We start from the raw sequence: 26,986 nt of genomic DNA, 5'->3' as shown, positions 1-26,986 counted from the left end.
GGAGGGATGTAGTGTTGTAGTGTTTTGAATTTGAATTGCATTGTGTCTTGCATACTCTAGAGGCTGCTGTAGAACACACATACTAGCAAAATGAAAATGAAACTAAAACAGAATAAAGAAGAGGCTTTTATGTTTAGCTGTTGCAGTCTTTGTCTCTCTGACCTAGCCTCATATCCTATATTAAACTCGGCTAAACCTCACTCCAGTCCCAACAACATCACAATTGCCCATCCCTAATTACCTTTGAGAAGGTGGTGATGAGCCACCCTCTTCAACTGCTGCAGCACATGTGGGATAGGTACACCCACAGTTCTGTTTGGAAGGATTTTGACCCAGCGACAGTGAAGGAACGGCGATATAGTTCCAAGTCAGGACGGTGTGTGACTTGGAGGGGAACTTGCAGGTGGTGGTGTTCCCATGCATCTGCTGCCCTTGTCCTTCTAGGTGGTAGAGGTTGTGGGTTTAGAAGGTGCTGTCGAATTTCACTGAATATGTCTGCAAGGTAACCCAGCTTAGCCAGCCACATGTCATCATTCAGGACCTCAGCAAGTGCAGGTTTCTTATCAGCTATGAAAGCACGTACCTCTTTCCTGTGATTAAATATATGGGTAAGCATTCTGCCTCGAGTTTGTTTTTAGTCATTCATGATGATACACACTGCTCCTGTTATGCATCAGTGGTGGAGGGAGTGAATGTTTGAGGTAGAGGGGAACTTGCAGTGGTGGTGTTCCCATGTATCTGCAGCCCTTGTCCAGGCAGTGGAAGCATTGTTTCAGTACCCAATGGTTTACTCTGTCACATTTCATGCAGCAGAGTCATGAGCCATGGGGCCAGTGAATAGCCCTTGTTGCCAAGTATCCACCCTTTGGTTTTCCATGGTGGTTCAAGTGCAGCTGGCACAGTGGACTGGCACGGAATGAATACATCACGATCGTTGCCTTTATTGTGACTTGCGTGATTCATCGCCTGTGGTCACACACCAGCTGGGCGTTGAGACAGTGGAATCCCTTTTGGTTCCACTATATGGCTGACTTGACATTTGGCACATACAAAGCAATGTGTATGCAGTCAATGCCACCCTACACCAAGGCGAAGCCTGCACTCCTTGCAAAGCCACAAGCATGCTCTGCCTGCTTCTCTCTGGCAAGAGAGAATGAAATGTAGAGTAGAGAGCCTCAGTGGCCTACCTTATGCAACAGTGGACAGAAGTCTGCAAGATGTTGCAAATATCTCCAGCTCCAGCCTGCAAAGAGCCAGAGACATAAAGGCCCATCGCCATGGTCACCTCCAGAGCCACTGGCAGTGCCATCCTTGTCCTGATTTAAGGTTGAAGTTTTGGCTGCAGCAGGTGACAGATTTCAGTGAGGATAGCCTTATTGAATCACAGACGTCTCACACATTGTTCTTTACTGAGGTTATTTGTGAGAATTGCTCCTTGGACATACTGGGCAGTTATAGCCCACTGCTGAGAGCTCGTCTCTCCCTTCTCCTCTTCCCTCTTCTAGCAGCTAGTCCTGCCCTGGGAGTCTCTGCTCACTCTCCCAGTCATGCTTGATTCCAAGGGGAATGTCTACTACTGCACCCATGTCTGGCAGCTTTTGCAGAAACCTTGAAGTCAGCAACAACTCCTTCAGCACCTGCCACACCACCCAAACCCTTGTAGAATGCTGAAATAAAAACAGAAAGTCCTGGAAATATTCAGCAGGTCTGGCAGCATCTGTGGAGAGAGAAACAGAATTAATGTTTCAGGTCTGTGACCTTTCATCAGATGCTGCCAGACCTGTTGAGTATTTCCAGCACTTTCTGTTTTTATTCCAGATTTCCAGCATCCACAATATTTTGCTTTTACCTTATAGAATGCTGCTTAACAAGATGGCACTTGCTTAATAGTAAATAGATAATTGTTTTTAAATATCATTACCGCCTCTATTACCCTGCCAACTGTACTACTTACAAACCTCACACCAGTATCATGAAAGGAACTCAAAACAAGCTCCATTAACAAGCATGAAAGGGAAATTATAGGGACCATGCCCCTGATTTTCCTACATGCAATCTCAGGGGGTGAAGCTCCACAGAAATTAACCTTGTAAATGTTCCCAAGTTTATTTTCTAAAGAAGCAATGTCTGTCATAGATCTGAGCAAATAGTTCATCCTATAATTAAGGTACTGTGTTGAATCCTACTGCCAGTTATCTATTCCACTCTGATTCATTGTCTTTTTTACATGTATAAACTGTAGAGAACTACAGACAACAGAACAAATTATTTAATTGCCTCATTTGCAAAATTTATCAAACTATGGGGCCAGGTCTAATTTTTGATATTCTACCGAGTCATTGGAACATCAGAATCATGGCATCCCTGTATATTCTTAAACTTTATCACCAAGTGTGGCAAATTTCCATCCCCTCAATTCACTGATAATGCGATTAGAAATGGATGTGGAATCTGACAGTTGGGGAATGAACTGAAATGAGAAGCATGTCCTTCTTATTGGTTTAATATTGGCACTGACTCCACCTATTCATCCTAGACAATCTCCATGATATTTCACAGACAGCAGCCTGGTTGAGCCACAATTACCTTCCAGTTAAACATTGGGCAGGCCATATCCACCATCTTTGCCCCTGCTCCCGCCTCAAACTCTGTACCCTAGCCCTGACTCCAACCCCACCTGCCCCACCACTGCCTCAAGCTGAAACAAACTGTTTGAAATCTCAGAGTCCAATTTGACCCTCAGAAACTGAACTGCAGTAGCCACATAAATACCGTGGCTACAAGAGCAGGTCAAAGACTGGGAATTCTGCGGTGAGTAACTCATCTCCTGACTCCCCAAAGCCTGTCCACCATCTACAAGGCACAAGTCAGGTGTGTGATGGAATACTCTCCACTTGGCTGGATGGGTGCAGCTCCAACAACACTCAAGATGTTTGACACCATCCAGGACAAAGCAGCCCGCTTGATTGGCCCCCCATCCACCACCTTCAACATTCAGTGAGTACTATATACAAGATGCACTGCAACAACTCACCAAGGTTTTTTCAACAGCACCTTCCAAATCCACAACCTCTACCACCTAGAAGGACAAGGGCAGCAAATACATGGGAACACCATCACCTGCAAGTTCCCCTCCAAGTCACGCACCATCCTGACTTGGAACTATATCGCCGTTCCTTCAATGTCACTGGGTCAAAATCCTGGAACTCCCTTCCCAACAGCACTGTGGGTGTACCTACCTCACATGGACTGCAGCGGTTCAAGAAGGCAGCTCACCACCACCTTCTCAAGGGTAATCAGGGATGGGTAATAAATGCTGGCCTGGCCAGCGATGCTCACATGCCACGAACGAATAAAAAAACCTCAAAACCTCGTAATTCTCACCTCTATTAAATCTCTATTAATCTTCGCTACTCTAAGGAGAACAATCCCAACTTAACGAGTCTCTCCACATAACTGAAATCCTGGTACTATCTTAGTAAATCTCTTCTGCATTCTCTCCAAGGCCTTAACACCCTTCTTTGTGTGTTATGAAGTCTAATCAGTGACTTATAAAGGTTTGGTATAACTTCCTTGCTTTTATACTTTATGAGCACGATTTTCCCTGCAGGCCTCTGCACCCTGTTGTCAGGGTCACATGGAGGTCAGAAGATCACACTATTGGCAAACATTCGCTCATTGTGATTTTCCCTGGAGTGGCAAATTATTTGGCTAGAGGGCAGGCTCGCCATCCAATTAACGACAGTGGATGGGCTCTGGAAGCTAGAGGGCCAATCAGGAGCCTTCGAGCTTGAACGAAGCAGCAGGATGCAATGGTAGGTAAGTGAGGGAGAGACTACCCCAAAAGAGGTGCCCTCGCTCCAATTTTTTCAAAAATTAAATTAAACATGGGCTTTGCAGCCAAACCACCACTATGGGGGAGGGGGTGAGGGTGGTGTGGAATCCCTCTACAGGGCAGCCTGCAGCTGCTGCTGCACCCAGGCAGGCAGGGAGGGCCTCTGGGCCTGCCTGAGCCCTGGACACCCAGTCTGCCACCAGGAGGCTACCTCCAGGCAGCCAATCTGGCCCCAGGCACCTCCAGAAACTTGGAGGCCAACTGGAAAATCCCAGTTGGCCTCCATCAATCGGCCTTAAGAAGAGTTATCGGCTACCTGCCGTGTGTGGACGGGTAGCTCTGCCGCTCACCAATCCTGCCTCTGTGAAATCAGCCCGGGGGTGGGGTGGAGCCAGGGAACTGGCATGCCGGCCAGTGGCACTACTGTACTGCCTTCCCGCTTCCGCTCCCAGCCCCGTGCAGTCTAAAAATCCAGCCCTGTCTCTCCATCAGCAAACCCAGGAATCCTGTGTGCTTTTTTAACAACCTTCTCAATTTGTCCTGCCACCTTCAAAGATTTGTGTATAAACACCCCCGGGTCTCTCTATTCCTGCACCCCCTTTAAATTTGTACCATTTAGTTTATATTGTTTCTCCCAGTTCTTCTCTTCAAATTGAATCATTTCAGAATTCTCTATGTGAAATTCTATCTGCCACGTGTCTGCCCATTTCACCAGTGACATGAAAAGAATTGATTGCTGATTACTTACCCAACTCCTCCAGATGCTTTATTTGCTCTTCTCTCCATTTGCGTATACTATCTGGCTCCTGGTGTAGCTGGTCGGCTTGTGAAATAGCTGAATATGCATCAGCACCATTTTCCTGTCAAAAGAGGAATTAAAAAATATATATATTAGTCGATCTCTACATTAATTATGTTATGAGCAAGCACAATGGAACAGACAAACTGGCTCTGAAATTCCCGGACTTGGGAAGCAGGCGTATAGTATGCCAGCACGAGATCAGGATTGAAGCGGGACTCAGGAGCTTTTCCCCATGTCAACTGGTCTGAGGCAGCTGCTGGGAAAGCCATAAACTGGAATTTTAAAGGGCTAAATTGGATAGTCCCTGAAAATGGGTGCAAGGATCACAATGTGTAATTAGCCCTGCCTGTTTGATGTAATTGAGGCAACACAGCACCTTCGTGTGCCTGCTCATTACCAATGATTTCTGGGTACAGCCAGAACTATCTGTGCTGTTTATTGGCTGCATGTATCATCAGGGGGCCCAAAATCGATACTTGCTAGCCCTGCTTAAAGGCAGCCTGCACTTTTTAAAGGGGAGGTATATTGTGGCTGGCACAGGTGCTGGGAGTCCTGGTGAAGTGTGAGGTAATGCATTTGAGGAAGGCTAACAAGGCAAGGGTGGTATTCGGCCCTGTGGTACTGGGTCGGCCCAGACCTGCTGGAAGTATACGAGAGTATGTTTCTGGCCGGCAGCATGTCAGAATCCATGAGGAAAGATATCATCACCCTCATCTACAAGCGGAAAGGGGAGAGGGCGGAAATCAGAAATTGGCGGCCCATCTCACTGCTTAATGTTGACTACAAGATTCTGTCCAAAGTCATTGCCAGTCGGGTCAAGTCTGCTCTGGAGTTGGTGATTCACCCTGATCAGACCTGTACTGTACCCGGCAGGAAGATCTCTGATAGTCTCGCGCTACTCAGGGATACGATCGCCGATGTACGGGACAGGAGGGTGGACACCTGCCTCATCAGCCTGGACCAGGAGAAGGCATTTGACAGGATATCGCACACCTACATGATGGACGTGCTCTCCAAAATGGGGTTTGGGGTTGGAATCTGCAATTGGATCAAACTGCTCTACACAAACATCAGCAGTGCAGTCTCAATCAATGGATGGGAATCAGAAAGTTTTTCGATCCAATCTGGAGTCAGACAGGGCTGTCCTCTCTCCCCTGTCTTGTTTGTTTGCTGTATCGAACCTTTTTTTGAGTCCAATAGGAAGGATGCGGGCTTAAGAGGGGTGACACTTAAGGCAAACACTTCATCCCATGAATCAGCCTAGTGAACCTTCTCTGAACTGCCTCCAGTGCAAGTATATCTCTCCTTAAGGAGTCCAAAACTGTACACATTTCTCTAACTGTGGTCTCACCAACACCCTGTACAGTTGTAGCAATGTTGTCAGCATAAATGAACTAACATAAGATTGTATCAGATTCTTTCTTCTTTGGTGAATAGCGAAGGGACCAGCACAGATAATTGAGGTAGACAGTCATTGAGCATGCCTCCTTCATTCAATAAAGTGGGGTATCTACGATTAACAAAAGAACAAAGAACAAAGATAATTACAGCACAGGAACAGGCCCTTCGGCCCTCCAAGCCTGCGCCGATCCAGATCCTCTCTCTAAACATGTCGCCTATTTTCTAAGGTTCTGTATCTCTTTTCTTCCTGCCCATTCATGTATCTGTCTAGATACATCTTAAAAGACTCCATCGTGCCCGCATCTACCACCTCCGCTGGCAATGCGTTCCAGGTGCCCACCACCCTCTGCGTAAAGAACTTTCCACGCATATCCCCCCTAAACTTTTCCCCTTTCACTTTGAACTCGTGTCCTCTAGTAATTGAAACCCCCACTCTGGGAAAAAGCCTCTTGCTATCCACCCTGTCTATACCTCTCATGATTTTGTACACCTCAATCAGGTCCCCCCCCAACCTCCGTCTTTCTAATGAAAATAATCCTAATCTGCTCAACCTCTCTTCATAGCTAGCGCCCTCCATACCAGGCAACATCCTGGTGAACCTCCTCTGCACCCTCTCCAAAGCATCCACATCCTTTTGATAATGTGGCGACCAGAACTGTACGCAGTATTCCAAATGTGGCCGAACCAAAGTCCTATACAACTGTAACATGACCTGCCAACTCTTGTACTCAATGCCCCGTCCGATGAAGGAAAGCATGCCGTATGCCTTCTTGACCACTCTATTTACCTGCGTTGCCACCTTCAGGGAACAGTGGACCTGAACACCCAAATCTCTCTGGACATCAATTTTCCCCAGGACTTTTCCATTTACTGTATAGTTCACTCTTGAATTGGATCTTCCAAAATGCATCACCTCGCATTTACCCTGATTGAACTCCATCTGCCATTTCTCTGCCCAACTCTCTAATCTATCTATATTCTGCTGTATTCTCTGACAGTCCCCTTCACTATCTGCTACTCCACCAATCTTAGTGTCGTCTGCAAACTTGCTAATCAGTCCACCTATACTTTCCTCCAAATCATTAATGTATATCACAAACAACAGTGGTCCCAGCACGGATCCCTGTGGAACACCACTGGTCACACGTCTCCATTTTGAGAAACTCCCCTCTACTGCTACTCTCTGTCTCCTGTTGCCCAGCCAGTTCTTTATCCATCTAGCTAGTACACCTTGGACCCCAAGCGCCTTCACTTTCTCCATCAGCCTGCCATGGGGAACCTTATCAAACGCCTTACTGAAGTCCATGTATATGACATCGACAGCCCTTCCCTCATCAATCAACTTTGTCACTTCCTCAAAGAATTCTATTAAGTTGGTAAGACATGACCTTCCCTGCACAAAACCATGTTGCCTATCACTGATGAGCCCATTTTCTTCCAAATGGGAATAGATCCTATCCCTCAGTATCTTCTCCAGCAGCTTCCCTACCACTGACGTCAGGCTCACCGGTCTATAATTACCTGGATTATCCCTGCTACCCTTCTTAAACAAGGGGACCACATTAGCAATTCTCCAGTCCTCCGGGACCTCACCCGTGTTTAAGGATGCTGCAAAGATATCTGTTAAGGCCCCAGCTATTTCCTCTCTCGCTTCCCTCAGTAACCTGGGATAGATCCCATCCGGACCTGGGGACTTGTCCACCTTAATGCCCTTTAGAATACCCAACACTTCCTCCCTCCTTATGCCGACTTGACCTAGAGTAATCAAACATCTGTTCCTAACCTCAACATCCGTCATGTCCCTCTCCTCGGTGAATACCGATGCAAAGTACTCGTTTAGAATCTCACCCATTTTCTCTGAGTCCAAGCATAACATTCCTCCTTTGTCCTTTAGTGGGCCAATCCTTTCTCTAGTTACCCTCTTTCTCCTTATATATGAATAAAAGGCTTTGGGATTTTCCTTAACCCTGTTTGCTAAAGATATTTCATGACCCCTTTTAGCCCTCTTAATTCCTCGTTTCAGATTGGTCCTACATTCCCGATATTCTTTCAAAGCTTCGTCTTTCATCAGCCGCCTAGACCTTATGTATGCTTCCTTTTTCCTCTTAGCTAGTCTCACAATTTCACCTGTCATCCATGGTTCCCTAATCTTGCCATTTCTATCCCTCATTTTCACAGGAACATGTCTCTCCTGAACGCTAATCAACCTCTCTTTAAAAGCCTCCCACATATCACATGTGGATTTACCTTCAAACAGCTGCTCCCAATCTACATTTCCCAGCTCCTGCCGAATTTTGGTATAGTTGGCCTTCCCCCAATTTAGCACTCTTCCTTTAGGACCACTCTCGTCTTTGTCCATGAGTATTTTAAAGCTTACGGAATTGTGATCACTATTCCCAAAGTAGTCCCCTACTGAAACTTCAACAACCTGGCCGGGCTCATTCCCCAACACCAGGTCCAGTATGGCCCCTTCCCGAGTTGGACTATTTACATACTGCTCTAGAAAACCTTCCTGGATGCTCCTTACAAATTCTGCTCCATCTGGACCTCTAACACTAAGCGAATCCCAGTCAATGTTGGGAAAATTAAAATCTCCTATCACCACCACCCTGTTGCTCCTACATCTTTCCATAATCTGTTTACATATTTGTACCTCTATCTCACGCTCGCTGTTGGGAGGCCTGTAGTACAGCCCCAACATTGTTACCGCACCCTTCCTATTTCTGAGTTCTGTCCATATTGCCTCACTGCTCGAGTCCTCCATAGTGCCCTCCTTCAGCACAGCTGTGATATCCTCTTTGACCAGTAATGCAACTCCTCCACCCCTTTTACCTCCCTCTCTATCCCGCCTGAAGCATCGATATCCTGGGATATTTAGTTGCCAATCATGCCCTTCCCTCAACCAAGTCTCAGTAATAGCAATAACAATGCTCAATGCTGTGGCTAGGAGCTACATCATGCAAAGATGTTTTGTGACTCAATATCTTAAGCAATAGCCCACATCTCCATGGTGTTGTAGACAGTGGATAAATCCAGAAGCCCTGTTCCAGTTTTTACATTCCATGGAAGCCAACCTCGATATGACTAGTAACAGCGCAGACACTTTGTCCCAGTGTGAAACTGGCTTAGGAACATAGGACTTAGGAGTAGGTAGGCCATTCGGCCCTTCAAGCCTGCTCTGCCATTCGATAAGGTCATGGCTGATCTGGTTGTGGTCTCAACTCGACTTTCCTGTCAGCCCCCCCCTAACTCCTGACTCCTTTGTCTATCAAAACTCTATCTAACTCAGCCTTGAATAAATTCAATGACAGTGGCTTATCCCTGTTGCTATGATGGCCTGAAAGATAGGCATGAGACTGGCCAGTAAAACCCTCTCCATTAACCTGAGTGGCGGAGAAGATTCTATGTTATGACCAGGTGAGAAAGGTGTCTAGGTGTCCCTTTTAGTCTTCACCTGGTCTTATTGTAACAGGGTTTAATTTTTAAACACACTGTGTTTTGAGATCCTTCTTGGTGAATCCTTGTTCACCACTTTCCAATTATAAGGCAAAGAGATGAGCACACCAGGTTTTCTTAAGTTTAAAGAAGGAATGTGAAATTTATTAAAACTTAAACTTAAACTCTAATTCTGTTAACGCCCAGGGATTTATGATGCGCCTATGCTAGCATGCACACGTGATACACACGTGCAAATAGGGACAGAAGACAGCAGAAGGAAAATAGTGAGGTTTGAGGCAATATCAGAAGAGTTTCTTGTTTACTGCACTTCAAGCTCACTGCAGTCCTTTTGTAAGTAGATTTGCTTTTCGGTGGGGCCCAGTAGTCTTCTTAAACCTTGTTCACTGTAGGAGGCTTTTCTCTTTTGGGGTTCATGTGTCTTCAATGGATCTTCAATTCCATGAGAAAGAGATGGGAGCAGTTAGGAGAGAGATCTTTTCAGTCCAGGAGCTTTCTCAGTTCAAATTCTCTGTGGCAAGTTCAAATTCAAAAAACTCCAACAGTCAGTTAGTCATGTGACTAAACTGGTCTGACCATGTCTGTTTGTGTATTCGGCCATCTTAGCATTTAACCTGGAATGCTAGCCTCTCCACCTTCAATGTCTGGTAATCAAAAGTCCATTGTGGATTAAATTGGAGTAGGGAGTGGCCCTTTGTCCATTCTAATACTGTCTGTTACTATGCAAAAAAAGTCTTTCTGGCAAGGGGCCTGGCAATTCCTTGTGATAGGTCCTCTTTTCCTCCCAGCAGCAATTTTAAGTTTTCATGTTCATGTGGCGAAATAATGTGTGCCTCATTCTTGGCAGATGGGGGCCTGCATGACACTCTGCAAGATACTGGACAGTAGCCACCAGCATTATTTGGTGGTCCCTCATGTTTGAGATGGGTAATGATTATTGCTTCATGCCAGTTTTGGAAACTTCCCTGTTGAAAGCACGGCTGTGAATGGATCTGCAAATCACGCTCGTCCTTTTGGGCCCAAATAGTTGAGGAATTCAGCATAAATGCCAGCAGCTTTCCCACGTTTAGTGGTCATGGGCACCTTGTTCATGGGCATAAGAGTGGTGCGGCTCTGTTCGAGGTTTAGAGTCAGAGGGGGAATTTTATGCTGGCGGTGGGGGTTTCGACATGAGGGGAAACCAATGCTGAGATCCTGGCGTCGCCTCTTCTATGAAAGGCCCACTGAATTTAGTGCCAATCAGCACTTAACTGGACAGTGGCAAACCTTCCATAGAATTTAAGACCCCATTGCCAGAAGTCCTGCCCTTGCAGAGCTGCTGGCCAATCAGAGGCCGGCAGCTGCAATGCCACTGCGGAGGCCGTGGCTGCTGCTGTAGCTGCACCTACGAGAGGGCGAGGAGCGTTGCTGGAGCCAGACCTCAGATAGGTCAGGGTGGGAAGGGTCTTGCAAGGTGGGGGTCACGGGGGAGGGTGGTCAGCAGTGAGGGCAGGTGGGGTGGCCCTCAGTGGGCCCCCCTTTCCCAATAACAGGTCCCTTGTTCAGCCATTAAGTGCCTTTTAACAAGGGACCCCCTCCCTCTCCCATCCAGAACCAGGAAGCAGCAGCATAGTTGTTTGTGCCGTGCTTCCTATGCAGCGACAGAGCCGCACGGGTGATTGCAGTTGTGGTGGGAGGAAGCCCTAAATTAGGGGTTAATTACTCAGTTAAGGGCTCCAATTGGCAGTGGGGTGGGAAGTTCACAGGCCTTCTTGCCCCGGACTAAATTTCGGTGGAGGTGGAATGGTGGTGGGAATACCCCCCCTCCTCACCACACTGGCCACCATCCAACCAGTTTTATGTCTCTCCACCTCCAAACCCACCACAAGGGAGAGCACAAAATCCCACCCATAGAGTCATTTAGAGCGCAGAAGGGGGCCATTCAGCCCATCTGGATCTTCTGTCTAGTCAGCTTATCAGGTTTAGTCTTCTAGTAACTGAGGCAGGAGCACTGGCCATTACTTTGGGTTTACGAGGGTAGCGCCTCCAATTTTACGGAGGAGTATCCAAGCTTTGCAATTGAAATGAGTCAATATCCTCCATTGTCACTTCCATCAATTCAGGCAGTCCAAGTTCAATGGTTCAAGTCCAAAACACTGCTCTTCACATACTCTTCGAAGAGTGGCTGCAAACAAGGTGTATAAACCTTGTAATAGTTGTGGGGAATGTGTTTAATCATTCCTTACCCTTCTCTACTCTAAGAAGAACAATCCCAGCTTCTCCAGTCTCTCCACATTCCTTGTATCATTCTGGTCAATCTCCTATGCACCCTCTCCAACTGCAGTATCAATGTGTGGTAAAAGTACAATGTACTGTCAGTGCAGCTGGAGTATAGATTTTTTGAAAGGACTAGATCTGATGAATCAAGTGGCCTTTGTTTGTTCCATATTTCTTTTATGACTAAAAATCAATGAGGAAATTTCAGCTGCTTGCTTTTGAAGCAAAACCATCAATTCATTCTTTATACTTACGGCTAGAATTGCACGAATAATCCTCTCCTCATCTGTAGTATATTAAACTCCAGCACCTGTAATTACATTTGGTCTTTCACCAACCAAGGACAGTGTGGGTGATTTGCAATCCCAACTGGTAGACACACTTACCAGCAGAGAATTACTTAGAATTTACAGCAAAGAAACAGGTGAGTGTCAGTGTTTATGCTCCACATGAGCCTCCTTCCATCCTTCTTTATCTGATGCCATCAGTATATTCTTCTATTCCTTTCTCCCTCATGTTTTTATCTAGCTTCCCCTTAAAAGCATCCATGCTATACATCTCAACTACTCCTTATGGCAGCGAGTTCTAACCTGTTCAGTCTTTCCTAACAGGTATAACCTCTCAATTCTATTATCAACTTGGTCAAGCTTTTTGCACCTGCTCCAGTGATAACTTTTTATAATCAAGGTTACAATGTTTTTTTTAGAACATTACAGCGCAGTACAGGCCCTTCGGCCCTCGATGTTGCGCTGACCTGTGAAACCATCTGACCTACACTATTCCATTTTCATCCATATGTCTATCCAATGACCACTTAAATGCCCTTAAAGTTGGCGAATCTACTACTGCTGCAGGCACTATCCACCCTATCTAACCCTCTGATTATCTTATATGTCTCTATTAAGTCACCTCTCCTCCTCCTTCTCTCCAACGAAAACAACCTCAAGTCCCTCAGCCTTTCCTCGTAAGACCTTCCCTCCATACCAGGCAACATCCTAGTAAATCTCCTCTGCACCCCCTCCATAGCTTCCACATCCTTCCCATAATGCGGTGACCAGAACTGCACGCAATACTCCAGGTGCGGTCCCACCAGAGTTCTGTACAGCTGCAGCATGACCTCGTGGCTCCGAAACTCGATCCCCCTACTAATAAAAGCTAACACACCATATGCCTTCTTAACAGCCCTATTAACCTGGGTAGCAACCTTCAGGTAATGTTGTCTCGCTACCTCTGGCCCACTCTCCATGCTGGGAGCATGGATCACCCCTCACATTCTCCCTTAATTTTTACTGACAAGCAATTCAAGGGATTAAAAAACACAAGGCACAGCAAATCGTAACGTACCTGACATGAGTCTCCATTAACAGCATTCACTTCACCAATTACCTCTGAAAAGAACAGGATCACATGAGTGTTAGTAACCCCTTATCACTGATGGATAAAGAATACATACTAGCCATGCATGTGGCCATCACTGCTTTCTGTTTGAAAGATGCACAAGAACAATTTCACCAAATCTAATCACCCAGGCGTGCTCCAGATGGACTGGTGTCACAGGGTCATACCCTTCCTCAACAGCATAGCCCTCTATTCCGCTCTCCCTCATATAATTATCTAGCTTCCCCTTAAATACATCTACACTATTCGTCTAAACTACACCATGTGCTAACAAGTTTCACATTCTTACCACTCACATTTGCCAAACTTTGTCATCCTGTAATTAATGAAATTTCCTCTAATTAAATACTAGAAAGACTGAAGCCATTGTCTTTGGGCCCTGTCACAAACTCCATTCTCTGACCACTGTTTGCATCCCTCTCCCTGTCTCCCTGGAAATTGTCTGAAGCAGAGCCAGACTGTTCACAACCTTGGTGCTGGGTTTGACCCTAAGATGAGCTTCCAACCACATATTCACCCATCTCCAAAACTGTTGTCTTCCATCTCTGTAACATTGTCTGACTCCACCACTGCGTCAAACTCATCTGCTTCTGAAACCCTCATTCATGGCTTTATTACCTCGAGACTTGACTATTCCATGCCCTCCTGAACAGCCTCCCATCTTCCACCCTACATAAACTTATCCAAAACTCTGCTGCCTGCATCTTAACTTGCACCAAATCCCATTCACCTGTGCTCACTGCCCTGTACTAACTTCTGGGGCTGAATTTTACCAGCCCCTCGACGTCGGGGTTCATGGTGGAGGGGGCCTGTAAAATACTTGAGGGAGAGGCCCGCCATGACCTCTGACGCTGAGAAGGCCCTGTCGCATTTAACCGGCTGTGGCGGGGCCTTCATTTGCTTACTCCAACTTATTCAAAACTTACCTGGACCAGGCGGCTGTCCCCCGCCAATTTTGTGGCAGGTGGCCGGAGTTCCCACGCCTTCCGAACCCTGTTTGGGGATTCAAGGCGAGACACTGGTGCGGGGGGAGGAGTGAAACTATCAGGCCGCGGGGGAATGGGAAAAACACTTTTTATTGGCTGTGGGGATGGTGGGAAAGGGTTTGAAGGGCAAATGTGACGAGGCTGGGGGAAAGTTCAGGTTGGGAATAAAATGAATTATTGACATATAGGCCAATAAAAACAACCGTTGGAGTGTTGGGAAAGGGCCTGCGGCTTTCAATTACTTTTTAAAGAGATTGCACAGAAATGTACCGTTAAAAGTTCACTTTGCTCCTGAGGGCTTGAAGCCCTTTAAAAATGGCACCGGCAACTATAAGGTGGCGCCGGATGCCACTGCCGGGGATGGAGCAGCTGCCCCCTCTACATCATCGGGGGCGGCCGTTCTGCCCCCTCCATTTAAATTAGTCCCCACGCACAACGCGACGGCTCAGTGACGGCACATTCGCACCTGAAGGCCGCCGACCTCAAAGCATGCCGCTGCGATTTGCGGCGCACTAATAAAATTCAGCCCCAGGTCAGAAAAAAAACCTCAATTTTAAAATCCTCATTGCCTCACCCCTCCCTATCTCTGTAACTTCTACAGCCCTACAAACCTCTGGGATCACTATGTGTTTCAGTCAAAATTTTGGTCTGATTTATGCTCCTGTTAAGCACCTTGGGACATTTTGCTACATTAAAGACGCAAATATAAATGCATTGTTGACACCTATCTGCCATTTTTGTCTGAATATTGCAACATTGCTTCCTGTTACATTTGGCAGGGTTCAGGGGAAGTCACAAACTAAGATTTTAAATTTAAGTAATGCAAACTTCAAAAGGATGAGAAATAAATTGACTGCAGTAAACCTGGGCTGAATTGTTAATGTGATAAACTTACAGACAGTGGAAAGTGTGTTTGATCTGATATAAACCAGTACATACCCCTTAAAGGCAACAAATTCACTTGTGTAATTAAGTAACCACGGTCAACAAATGAGGTAAGAGACAGTATTAAGCTAAAATAAAAGCTTATATAAATGCAAGGAAATGTGGAAATCAAATGGACTGGGAGTAACACAGAGAAATTAATAAGAGGTGCAAAAAGGGTCAATGAAAAAGACACTCGCAGGAAATATTAAAGCAAACAGCAAAAGTTTTTATAAAACTATTAAAAGAAAAAGAATGGTAAATGGGGAATGTGAGCCGTTGAAGATAGATACGTGTGAGATTATAATGGATAATAGTTAAATCATGATTTTGTATCCATTTTCACAGTGGAGGAAGAGGTAGTGATACAAGGGAACCTAAACATAAAACATAGAACATAGAAACATAGAAAATAGGAGTAGGAGTAGGCCATTCGGCCCTTCAAGCCTGCTCCACCATTCATTATGATCATGGCTGTTCATCCAACTCAGTAACCTGTTCCCGCTTTTGCCCCATACCCTTTGATCCCTTTAGACCCAAGAGCTATATCTAACTCCTCTTGAAAACATACAATGTTTTGGCCTTGACTGCTTTCTGTGGTAGCAAATTCCACAGGCTCACCACTGTCTGGGTGAAGAAATTTCTCCTCAGCTCAATCCTGAATGGTTTACCCCGTATCCTTGGACTATGACCCCTGGTTCTGGCAACATCGGGAACATCCTTCCTGCATCTACCCTGTCAAGTCCTGTTAGAATTTTATAGGTTTCTATGAGATTCCCCCCTCACTCTTCTGAACTCCAGCGAATATAATCTAACCAGGTAACTACAAACTTGTCACTTTAACATTATGGGGAAGTTACTGAAATCTATCATCAGCGATGAGTGACTGAACACTTGGACAAGTGTGAGCTGATCAAAGAGCCAACATAGATTTATAAAGGGTAGATCAGGTCTGACTAATTTATTTGAATTTTTTGAGGTAATAACCAAGAAAAAAAATCACAAAGGAGTATTAATGGATATTGTCTGTATATACTTCCAGAAAGCAGTTGATAAGATTCCACACAAGAGATTGACAGCACTGAATTGGAGGTAATATTGTGATAGGGGTTGCTAATTGGTTGGTGGTTCAGTGGGTAGGTGACAGAGAGTAGGGAACATACTCTGATTGGTGGGGGATGAGAGAAGTGGTGTTCCCTGGGGATCAGCTTTCCACCATATATAATCAATGGCTTGGATGACGGAATAAGGAGTTGCATATTCAATTTTGCAGAAGACACTATTTGATTTATTTGATTTAGAGATACAGCACTGAAACAGGCCCTTCGGCCCACTGAGTCTGTGCCGACCATTAACCACCCAATTATACTGATCCTACACTAATCCCATATTTCTACCACATCCTCACCTGTCCCTATATTCCCCTACCACCTACCTAAACTAGGGGCAATTTATAATGGTCAATTTACCTATCAACCTGCAAGTCTTTTGGCTGTGGGAGGAAAATGGAGCACCCGGAGGAAACCCACGCAGACACAGGGAGAACTTGCAAACTCCACACAGGCAGTACCCAGAATTGAACCCGGGTCGCTGGAGCTGTGAGGCTGCGGTGCTAACCACTGCGCCACTGTGCTGCTATGTTACAAGATACAGTAAGCTGTGTAGATGGTAGCAGTAAGTTACAAAGTAATATAGACAGGCTAAGTGAGTGGGCAAAATTATGGCAGAAAGAGTTCAAGGTGGAAAAGTCTGAGGTCATCCACTTAGGATGCAAGAAAGACAAATCCGAATATTTGCTTAACAGAAACTGGAATCTGTGGAGGAACATACAGATTTGGGGATCTCTGTACAACATCACATAAAGCTGATGCTCAGGTGCAAAAAGTAATCAAAAACGCTTATAGAATTGTGAGTTTTATGTCAAGGGAGTTGGAATACAAAGGGGAGGAAGTGATGGTTTACTGTTGTACAGAGTCTTGGTCAGATGCAATCTGGACACTGCATCGCAGGAAAGATTCACCAGAAAGATACCAGGCCTTAACAGGTTAAATTATGCAGATAGGTTGTATAAACTTGGTATGTATTTCCTTGACTTTAGAAAATTATGGATGATATAATTGAGGCGCTTAAAATGAGAAATTAACTCACGATATCCAGAAGGTTTCAAATATAATGAAGTACTCTTGATTATAGTCTATGTAATTCTATGCAATTATTGCTAGCGTTGTAACACAGATAATTTTTTTAAAATTCTTTCATGGGATGTGGGCGTTGCTTGTAAGACCAGCATTTGTTGCCTATCTGTAATTACCCTTAGGAACATAGGAACAGGAGTAGGTCATTCAGCCCTTCGAGCCAGCTCCGCCATTCAATAAGATCATGGCTGATCTGATTGTGGCTTTAACTACACTTTCCTGTCAGCCCCCCATAACCCTTGCCTCCCTTGTCTATCAAAAATCTATCTAACTCAGCCTTGAATAAATTCAGTGACCCAGCCTCCACTGCTTTTTGGGGGAGAGAATTCCACAGACTAACGAGCCTCTTGAGAGAAAAATCTCTCATCTCCACCTGTGTCCCCTAGTTCTAGTCTCCCCCACAAGAGGAAACATCCTCCCAGTATCCACTCTATCAAGTCCCCTCAGGATCTTATATATTTCAGTAAGATCACCTTTCATTCTTCTAAACTCCAATCGGTAAAGGTCCAACCTGTTCAACCTTTCTTCACAAAATAAGTGCTTCATCCCAGGAATGAGTTGAGTGAACCTTCTCTGAACTGCCTCTAATGCAATTATATCCTTTTTCAAATAAGGAGACCAAAACTGTACACAGAACTGCAGATGTGGTCTCACCAAAGCCCTGTACAGCTGCAGTAAAACTTCCCTACTTTTATAACCCATTTCCCTTGTAATAAACACCAACGTTCTATTCGCCTTCCTAATCATTTGTTGTACCTGCATGCTAGCTTTTTGTGATTCCTGTATCAGCACACCCAGATCCCTCTGTACTGCAGAGTTCTGCAATCTCTCACCATTTAAATAATATATTGCTTTTCTATTCTTCCTGCCAAAGTGGACAAGTTCACATTTTCCCACATTATACTCCATCTGCCAAATTTTTGCCCACTCACTTAACCTAGCTATATCCCTTTGCAGACTCTTTACCTCCTCTTGACTTACCTTCCTACCTATCTTGATGTCATTGGCAAATTTAACTACCCTACATTCAGTCCCTTCACCCAAGTCATTTATATAGATTGTAAATAGTTGAGGTCCCAGCACTGATCCCTCTGGCACTCCACTAGTTACAGCTTTCCAACTTGAAAATGACCCATTTATCCCTACTTTCTGCTATCTGTTAGCTAACCAATCCTCTATCCATTCTAATATGTTACCCCCTACATCATGTGCTCTTATCTTGTGTAGCAAACTTTGAAGTGGCATCTCATCAAATGCCTTTTGGAAATCCAAGTACACCATATCTATAGGTTCCCATTAATCACCTTGCTTGTTAATTCTTTAAAGAACTCTAAGAAATTAGTTAAACATGATTTCCCTTTCACAAAACCATGCTGACTCTGCCTGATTCCATTATGGGCCAGAATTTTACCCTTGGCTGACGGGAGCCATCCACTGGCTGAAAAATCGGTGGCGAACCCACCTCCGCCTGGCCTGGGGATCTGGCCTGCATTTTGCAGTCCCCAGGCCTTTAATTGGTCTGAGGTGGGACTTCCATCTCATTGAGGCAGGAAGTCCTGCCTAATAGAGCTGCCGGCCAATCAGCGGGCCAGCAGCTCTCTGTCCCAGCAGCGCCACTGGGCGCAGTGGCCACTGCTGGGACTGCAACCCAGCCATCGGAGGGAAGATGTTGGGGATTCCCAGAACGAAGGTAAGTTTTTGGGGCCTCGCTAGGAGTGATTGGTTGGGTCCCGGCGAGGCAAGGGTGGTCGATTGGGGGGACAGCGGGGTGTGCTGGATTTTGGGGGTGGTTGGGGCATCGGGGGCGGCCCTCTGTCGGGCACAGGGTGCCTGATCATGAGAACCCCCACCCCCAGACCATCAGAAAGCTGCCTGCTTTTGTCAGGTGGTTTCTCTCGGGCCTGGGCCGCCCGGCTGGTCATGGGTAAACTCCCCGTGGAGACGGGCGGAGGCCCTTAAGTGGCTGTCAACTGGCCACTTAAGGGCTTTGATTGGCTTGGGGTGGGCGGGCCGTTTTGCGCTGTCGCCACCCTGCATAAAGTGGAGGTGGGAGTGGGTCGGGTAGGGCCCCCCGAGCCTCCCACTCCAATTTACGCTCCCCCCCCCCCCCCCCCCCCACCCGGCCACCATCTTCCCGTTCTTTGGGGTGGTGGGGGGGGGGGGGGGGACTGTAAAATTCTGGCCATGGATTTTCTAAGTATCCTGCTATAATCTCCTTAAATAATGGATCTAGTAATTTCCCCATGATGTTAGGCTAACTGGCCTATAGTTTCCTGCTTTCTGTCTCCCTCCTTTCTTGAATAAAGATGTTACATTTGCGATTTTTCATTCCACTGTGGCCCTTCCAGAAACTGAGGAATTTTGGAAGATTATAACCAATGCATCTACTGTTTGTGCAGCCACTACTTATAGCTCCCTAGGATGCAGGCCATCTGCTCCTGGGGACTTGTCAGCCTTTAGGTCTAATAGCTTTCCCAACACCTTTCCCCTGGTGATGGTGATTGTTTTAAGTTCCTCCCTCCCTTTCACCTCTCGATTTTCAAGTATCTTTGAGAAGTTTTCTAAATCTTCTACAGTGAAGATGGACACAAAATTTCTGTTCAACGCTTCTGCCATTTCCTTGTTTTTCATTATTAATACCCCTGATTCACTTCCTCGAGGACCAACACTCGCCTTGTTACTCTTTTCCTTTTTAAATACTTGTAGCAACTCTTACTGTCTATTTTTATATTTCTAGCTAGCTTTCTCCCATACTCTAATTTCTCCCTATTATTTTTTTTGTCATCCTTTGCTGGTTCTTAAAATCTGTCCAACCTTCTGACCTTACCACTAATCTTTGCAGATTTTTACGGTATTTCTTTCAAATTGATACTATCCTTAACTTCCTTATTTAGCCACAGATGATGCATCCTTTTCAAAGAGTCTTTCTTTCTCACTGGGATAAATCTTTGCTGAGAGTTATTAAATATCTCCTTAAAAGTCTGCCACTACATTTTTACTGTCCTGCCTTTTAACCTCGTTTTCCAGTTCACTTTGGCCAACTCTGCCTTCATAACCCTTAGAATTACCTTTATTTAGGTTTAAAATACTAGTCTTAGACCCACACTGCTTACCTATAAATTGAATGTCAAATTCTAACATGTTATGATTGCTGTTGCCTAGAGGCTCCTTTACTACGAGGTTATTGATTAATCCTGTCTCATTGCACATTACCAGTTCAGAATAGTCTGCTCCCTAGTTGGCGCTAGAATGTACTGCTCTAATAAATTGTCCCGAATACACTATAAACTCATTTTCCAGGCTACCATTTGCCAATCTGATTTGCCCAATCTACATGTAGATTAAATTACCCACGATTATTGCAGTAGCTTTCTTACACGTCCCATTTATTTCTTCCTGTATACTCCGTCCTACAGTGCAAATACACTTCGGGGGCCTATAAACTACTCCCGCAAGTGACCTCTTACCTTTCTTATTTCTTTACAACTGAGTGGCTTGCTAGGCCATTTCAGAGGGCAGTTAAGAATCAACCACATTGTTGTGGGTCTGGAGTCACATGTAGGCCAGAGCAGGTAAGGCAGCAGATTTGTGCCAGTCAGTTTAACATCACTGGTGGGTAAGGTTTTAGAAACAATAATCAGGGACAACATCAATAGGAATTTGGAGAGATTTGAGTTAATTAGAACAGCCAGCAAGGATTTGTGAAAGACGCATCGTGCTTGACGAAACAAATTGAATTTTTTGGTGAAGTAGCAGAGAAGGTTGATGACGGGAATGCGGTGGATGTTGTCTATTTAGATTTTAAGAAAGTGTTTGACAATGTACCACATAAAAGGCTGGTTAACAAAATTGTGGCTCATGGAATAGGAGAGCCAGTGTCAGCTTGGATAAGAAATTGGCTTATGAATAGAAAACAGCAAGTCATGGTAAATGGTTGTTTTGCAAACTGGAGGATGGTAGCCAGTAGTGTTCCCCTAGGGTCAGTACTAGGACCACTGCTTTTTTTAATATATTGTTACGACCCAGTGAGAAAGAGGTCTAGGATTCCCTTTCAGCCTTCACGTGGTCTTACTGTATCTGGGTTTAATTTTAAACATACCGTGTTTTTTAGCTCCAGTTTGGTGAATCCTTGTTCACCGCTTTCCAATTATAAGACAAAGAAACCAGCACAAACAGGCTTTCTCAGGTTTTAAGAAGAAAAGTTGAAATTTATTAAACTTAAACTCTAATTCAGTGAATGCCTACGGATACACGATGCACCCATGCTAGCATGCATACGGGATAGCAAATAGAGACAGAAAAGAGAAGAAAAATAAAGAGGAAAAGTTTGAGGCAATACTTGAAGAGTTTTTGTTACGGTTCTTCGAGCTCAATGTAGAGTCCTTGATTGTAGGTAGATCTTGCTTTTCGTTGGGGCCCAGTATTCTTCTTAAACCTTGTTCACTGTAGGAGAATTTTCTCTCTTGGGGTTCATGTGTCTTCAGTGGATTCAGAGGCTTGTGAGAAAGAGATGGGAGCAGACAGGAGAGACATCTTCTCAGTCTAAGAGCAAATAGACACACTACCTTCAAACTCCCTGTGGCCAGTTAAAAAAAAACCCCTGGAACTCCAGGTAGTCATGTGACCAGCTGGTCTAACCAGTCCTGCCCTTGTGGATTGTATTCTCTTTAGCAGGCCCTGGAGTGCGCTTCCTCACCTTTGATGTCTGTTAGTGTGTAAATGTTTTTTCCAGCCACGGCTGATCTGTTTAACAAGTCATTTCCTTGCTCCAGCAACAGTTAAAAATCAATGTTCATAACAAAATTGATGTACCTCATTCTTGGCAGGTGGGGGCCTAGCATGACAATATATATATAAATGACTCGGATATTGGAGTAGAGAATAATATTTCATGCAACTCAAGGTGATTCAAAGGTGAGTCAGACAGCCAGATGCCGTTTTCATGAAGCTAACAGTGGAGTGGGACTGACTCAGACTGCAATTTTTGCATTTCCCCATTAAATCACATCTCAGCCCCTCACCTGAAGTTGCTGCGGCATTTACACATAAATAATGACAAGCACCATCAGTCTCACCAGTCGTAACATTTATTGCCAGGAAGTTGTCATTTGTAATTAGAAAGGATAATCCATTTTAATGTGTTAAACAGAGCTAAAAATAAACCGATTTAACTAAACTATGATTATTCAACATCTGGGGAATCTTTATTTTATCAATTACTGTGTCTTCAGGCCAACAGGAATGAAAAACATAAACTAATTATTAAACTTCATAAACGTTTATAACAAATGTCAGACTTTTGTCCCTGTTGACCTTACCTTCAAGATTTCCACCAATAGTTTGAGCCTAGCTCTATAGTTCTCAGTTACTCTGATTGCTTAATCATTAAATAATCAGTAAATCCAAGGGGCTGCATTTTACCAGCTTGCCATCGATCTCGGCAGCGAGCTTCAAACTGGCGGGGCGCACATGCAAGATTTACTCTGTGGAGCCGCCGCAATGTTTAGCGCAGCAGCTCGTTTACATGGACGGGATGGACCGCCACCACCTCACATACCCCCCCCCACCCCGATGATGTGGAGGAGGCGGGTGCTCTGTCCTCGACAATGGTGTTTGGTGCCACTGTGCAGGCCCCATTTGAAAGGGCTTCAAGCCTTTTCGTTGCACTCGAATGTTTTTAAATATATACACAATACAATTAAAGTTATAAATTTAATGAAAGAATCAAGCCCCTCTCCCAACCCCCCAATGACTAAACAATGTATTTATTGCCCTCTCCCCCACAAAAAACTTACCTTGTGATCCCCCAGAACTTTATTAACTTTCACCTTCCGCTCCTTGCCACCATCACCTCCACCAATAGCAATAGTTTTCCCACTCCCCCACTGCCCTGTAAACTTACCCCCTCCCCACCAGCGTTTCGCTGTGCTTCAGTGGCCGGGGATCGAATGCATGGGAGTGCCGGCCACTGACCGTAATATGGGAGCAGGACGGCTGGCACGATGAGGTAGGTATGTATTCCTACATTAGCACCCATTAGCCAAGTGTGTAACAGCCCCGACAAACAATTTTTTCTGCAGCACCTGTGGAAGAGCCTGTCACTCTAGAATTGGCCTTTATAGCCACTCCAGGCGCTGCTTCACAAACCACTGACCACCTCCAGGCGCGTATCCATTGTCTCTCGAGACAAGGAGGCCAAAGAAGAAGAAACACCCATGAGAATATTTAAATTTTGGCTGCATTTTAACTGCTGTTCACTTATTTCTTGATTTCTGCACTGTGTTTAATTTGTTTTTTGTTATTACTGTGTTTTGCTTTTTTATGTGTCACAATAAAATTTGAAATGATCAGTGCAATCAAGAGTGTCTTTAGCTTCACTGCATGACCACAGTGCACACCATACAGGTAATTTTCACTTGTTAGTGGTATTTATATGAACAATATTCTCCAGTTAATACTCTGGTCTCAAATGGAATAAGTTGAGCCAAAAACTAATGTAACTAGTCACAACTGTAAGCAATATCATTTTCAACTGGAACCAGGTTCACTGGTCTCAACTGGAATATGTACAACTGGTCCAGTTGTCCCATTTTCCTTGGTCAACTGGTTCAAGTGAACTGGTTTGGATTTATGGGCTGGAACAAGGCATCCAACACCTAATTGATGCAGCGATGGGCCACAAATGTCTCCAAATGATCCCTGGAACGACGCTGTAGCAAAGAGTCAAGCGTCATGGTCACTTTCACTAAAACAGGCATTGGGTACCCACCACATAGAAGCATAGAATCATAGAATGGTTACAGCACAGAAGGAGGCCATTTGGCCTGTTGTGTCCATGCTGGCTCTCTGCAAGAGTAACTCAGCTAGACCCCTACTCCCCTGCCTTTTCGCCATATCCCTGCAAATATTTTCTCTTCAGATAAATATCCAATTCCCTTTTGAAAGCCACAATTGAACCTGCCTCCACCACACTCTCAGGCAGTGCATTCCAGATCCTAACCACTCACTGCGTAAGAATGTTTTTCCTCATATCGCCTTTGGTTCTTTTGCCAATCACCTTAAATCAGTGTCCTCTGGTTCTTGCCCCTTCCACCAATAGGAACAGTTTCTCCCTATCTACTCTGTCCTCTCATGATTTTGAAACCCTCTATGAAATCTCCTCTCAACCTTCTCTTCTCCAAGGACAACAGCCCCAGCTTCTCCAATATATCCACGTAACTGAAGCCCCTCATCCCTGGAACATTCTCGTAAATGTTTTCTGCACTCTATTGCCTTCACATTCTTCCGAAACTGTGGTGCCCAGAATTGAACACAATACTCCAGTTGAGGCCAAACCAGTGTTTTATACAGGTTCATCATAACTTCCTTGCTTTTGTACTCTATACCCCTATATATAAAGGCCAGGATCCCGTATGCTTTATTAACCACTCTCTCAATCTGCCCTGCCATATTTAATGATTTGTGTACATATTCACCCAAATCCCTCTGTTCCTGCAGCTCTCTAGAATTATACCCTTTATTTTATATTGCCTCTCCGTGTTCTTCATACCAAAATGAATCACTTCACGCTTTTCTGCATTAAATTTCATCTGCCACATGTCTGCCCTTTCCGCCAGCCTGTCTATGTCCTCTTGAAGTTTATCACTATATTTCCAAGTTTTGTGTCATCCGCAAATTTTCAAATTGTGCCCTGTACATCCAAGTCTAGGTCATTAATAGTTATCAAGAAGAGCAGTTCCTAACACCAACCCCTGGGAACCCCACTATAAGCCTTCCTCCAGTCCTCCAGAAAAACAACCGTTCACAACTACTCTCTGTGTTTTGTCACTCAGCCAATAACAGTCCCTTTTATTCCTTGGGCTCTAAATTTACTCACAAGCCTGTTATGTTGCACTTTATCAAAAGCCTTTTGTACATCATGTACATCACATCCAATCGCATTACCCTCATCAACACTCTCTGTTACCTCATAAAAAAACTCAAGCAAATTCGTTAAACACGATTTTCTCTTAACAAGTCTGTGCTGGCTTTCCTTAATTAATCCGCATTTGCCCAGGTGACTATTAATTTTGTCACATATTATAATTTCTAAAAACTTCCCCACCACCAAGGTTAAACTGATTAGCCTATAGTTGCTGGGCTTATCTTTACACCCTTTTTGAGCAAGGACGTAACATTTCCAACTCTCCGGTCCTCTGGAATCACCTTAGGAACATCTTAGGAAGACTGGAAAATTCTGGTCACTGCCGCCACAATTTCCAGCCTTGCTTCCCTCAGTATCCTTGGATGCATCTCATCCAGCCCTGGTGACTTATCAACTTTATGTACAGTCAGCCTAATACCTAATACCTTCCCTTTATCAAATGTAGCCCATCAAGTGTCTTAATTACCTCCTCTTTCACTATGACTTGGGCAGCATCTTCTTCCTTGGTAAAGACACTTATTATGACCAAGGTAGGAGGAGTGCATTGTTTATTCTAGCCCCACCTCTCCACAGATCACAACATATATTTTTTAAATGTTTATCCGGTTGCCGATACAGTCAATCACATACTCTACTCTTTATCCCAGAATAAAATACACCAACCAGGTTTCTTTAATAAACAACAGAATTATCAGTTTATTATAAAAACAAGACTTATCCAGTAACAAAGCAAAGACTTAATACACAGATTGAAATATGAAAGTTCCTCTTTTAAAACCCCCACACACAAACTCACACACACATTGAAAAGAATAAAAACATTCTCTCTGCAGAGCTCTGTTACCAAAAAAAGACAGAAAAAAGAATACTTTGGCCAAATACTTGCTAATTCTTGAAGAGAAAAAAGATGATATGGAAAAATGTCAGTTGTCCCTTTTGGTCTGATATCTGAGTACACGTAGACGGGTCACTGGGATCTTTTCTGGAGCACTTATTTTCAGGCACTGTCGAGGATTAATCGGGCAGTTTTTTTCCAGCTTCTCAGGAGAAATGTGGCATCAAGGGTTGCGGTTATCACACTGAATATGCAGGGGTTTTTTCAGTGACAGGAGGAAAGAGATGAGTTGGGTGTTTATGAACATATGAATTAGGAACAGGGGTAGGCAACTCGGACACGCGAGCCTGCTCCACCATCCAACAGGATCATGGCTGATCTGATTGTAACTTCAACTCCACATTTCCACCTACTCCCAATAACCTTTCAACCCATTGCTTATCAATAATCTATCTCCCTCTGCCTTAAAAATATTCAAAGACTCTGCTTCCACCGCCTTTTGAGGAAGAGAATTCCAAAGACTCACCACCCTCTGAGAGAAAAAATGTCTCCTCATCTCTGTCTTAAATGGGCAACCCCTTATTTTTAAACAGTGACCCCTAGTTCTAGATTCTCCCAGAAGGGGAAACATCCTTTCCACATCCACCCTGTCAAGACCCCTCAGGATCTTATATGTTTCAATCAAGTCGCCGCTTAATCTTCAAATCTCCAGCAGATATAAGCCTAGACTGTCCAACCTTTCCTCATAAGACGATCCGCCCATTCCAGGTATTAGTCTAGTAAACCTTCTCTGAACTGCTTCCAACGCATTTACAACTTTCCTTAAGTAAGGAGACCAATACTGTACACAGTACTCCAGATGTGGTCTCACTAATGCCCTGTATAGCTGAAGCATAACCTCCCTACTTTTGTATTCAATTCCCCTCACAATAAATGATAACATTCTATTAGCTTTCCTAATTACTTGCTGTACC

At 44.6% G+C, this 26,986-nt stretch overlaps 1 protein-coding gene across 2 annotated transcripts in view; it reads right to left on the bottom strand.

Annotated features, from left to right (window-relative positions):
* The window catches only part of LOC137361537 (clathrin light chain A-like), a 93,797-nt gene that overhangs the window by 53,035 nt on the left and 13,776 nt on the right, over positions 1-26,986 (bottom strand). For both annotated transcript variants that reach the window (XM_068026358.1, XM_068026379.1), the window contains exons 2-3: positions 13,095-13,138; positions 4,584-4,695 (exon numbers count right to left, since the gene is read on the bottom strand). In XM_068026358.1, coding sequence (XP_067882459.1) covers positions 4,584-4,695; positions 13,095-13,138 — 156 coding nt within the window. The remainder of the gene's footprint in view (positions 1-4,583; positions 4,696-13,094; positions 13,139-26,986) is intronic.

The sequence above is a fragment of the Heterodontus francisci genome, chromosome 1 (genome assembly GCF_036365525.1).
Source record: "Heterodontus francisci isolate sHetFra1 chromosome 1, sHetFra1.hap1, whole genome shotgun sequence".
Taxonomy (NCBI): Eukaryota; Metazoa; Chordata; class Chondrichthyes; order Heterodontiformes; family Heterodontidae; genus Heterodontus; species Heterodontus francisci.
The sequence above is the reverse complement of the archived record's forward strand: the minus strand, read 5'-3'. Positions and strand labels throughout refer to the sequence as shown.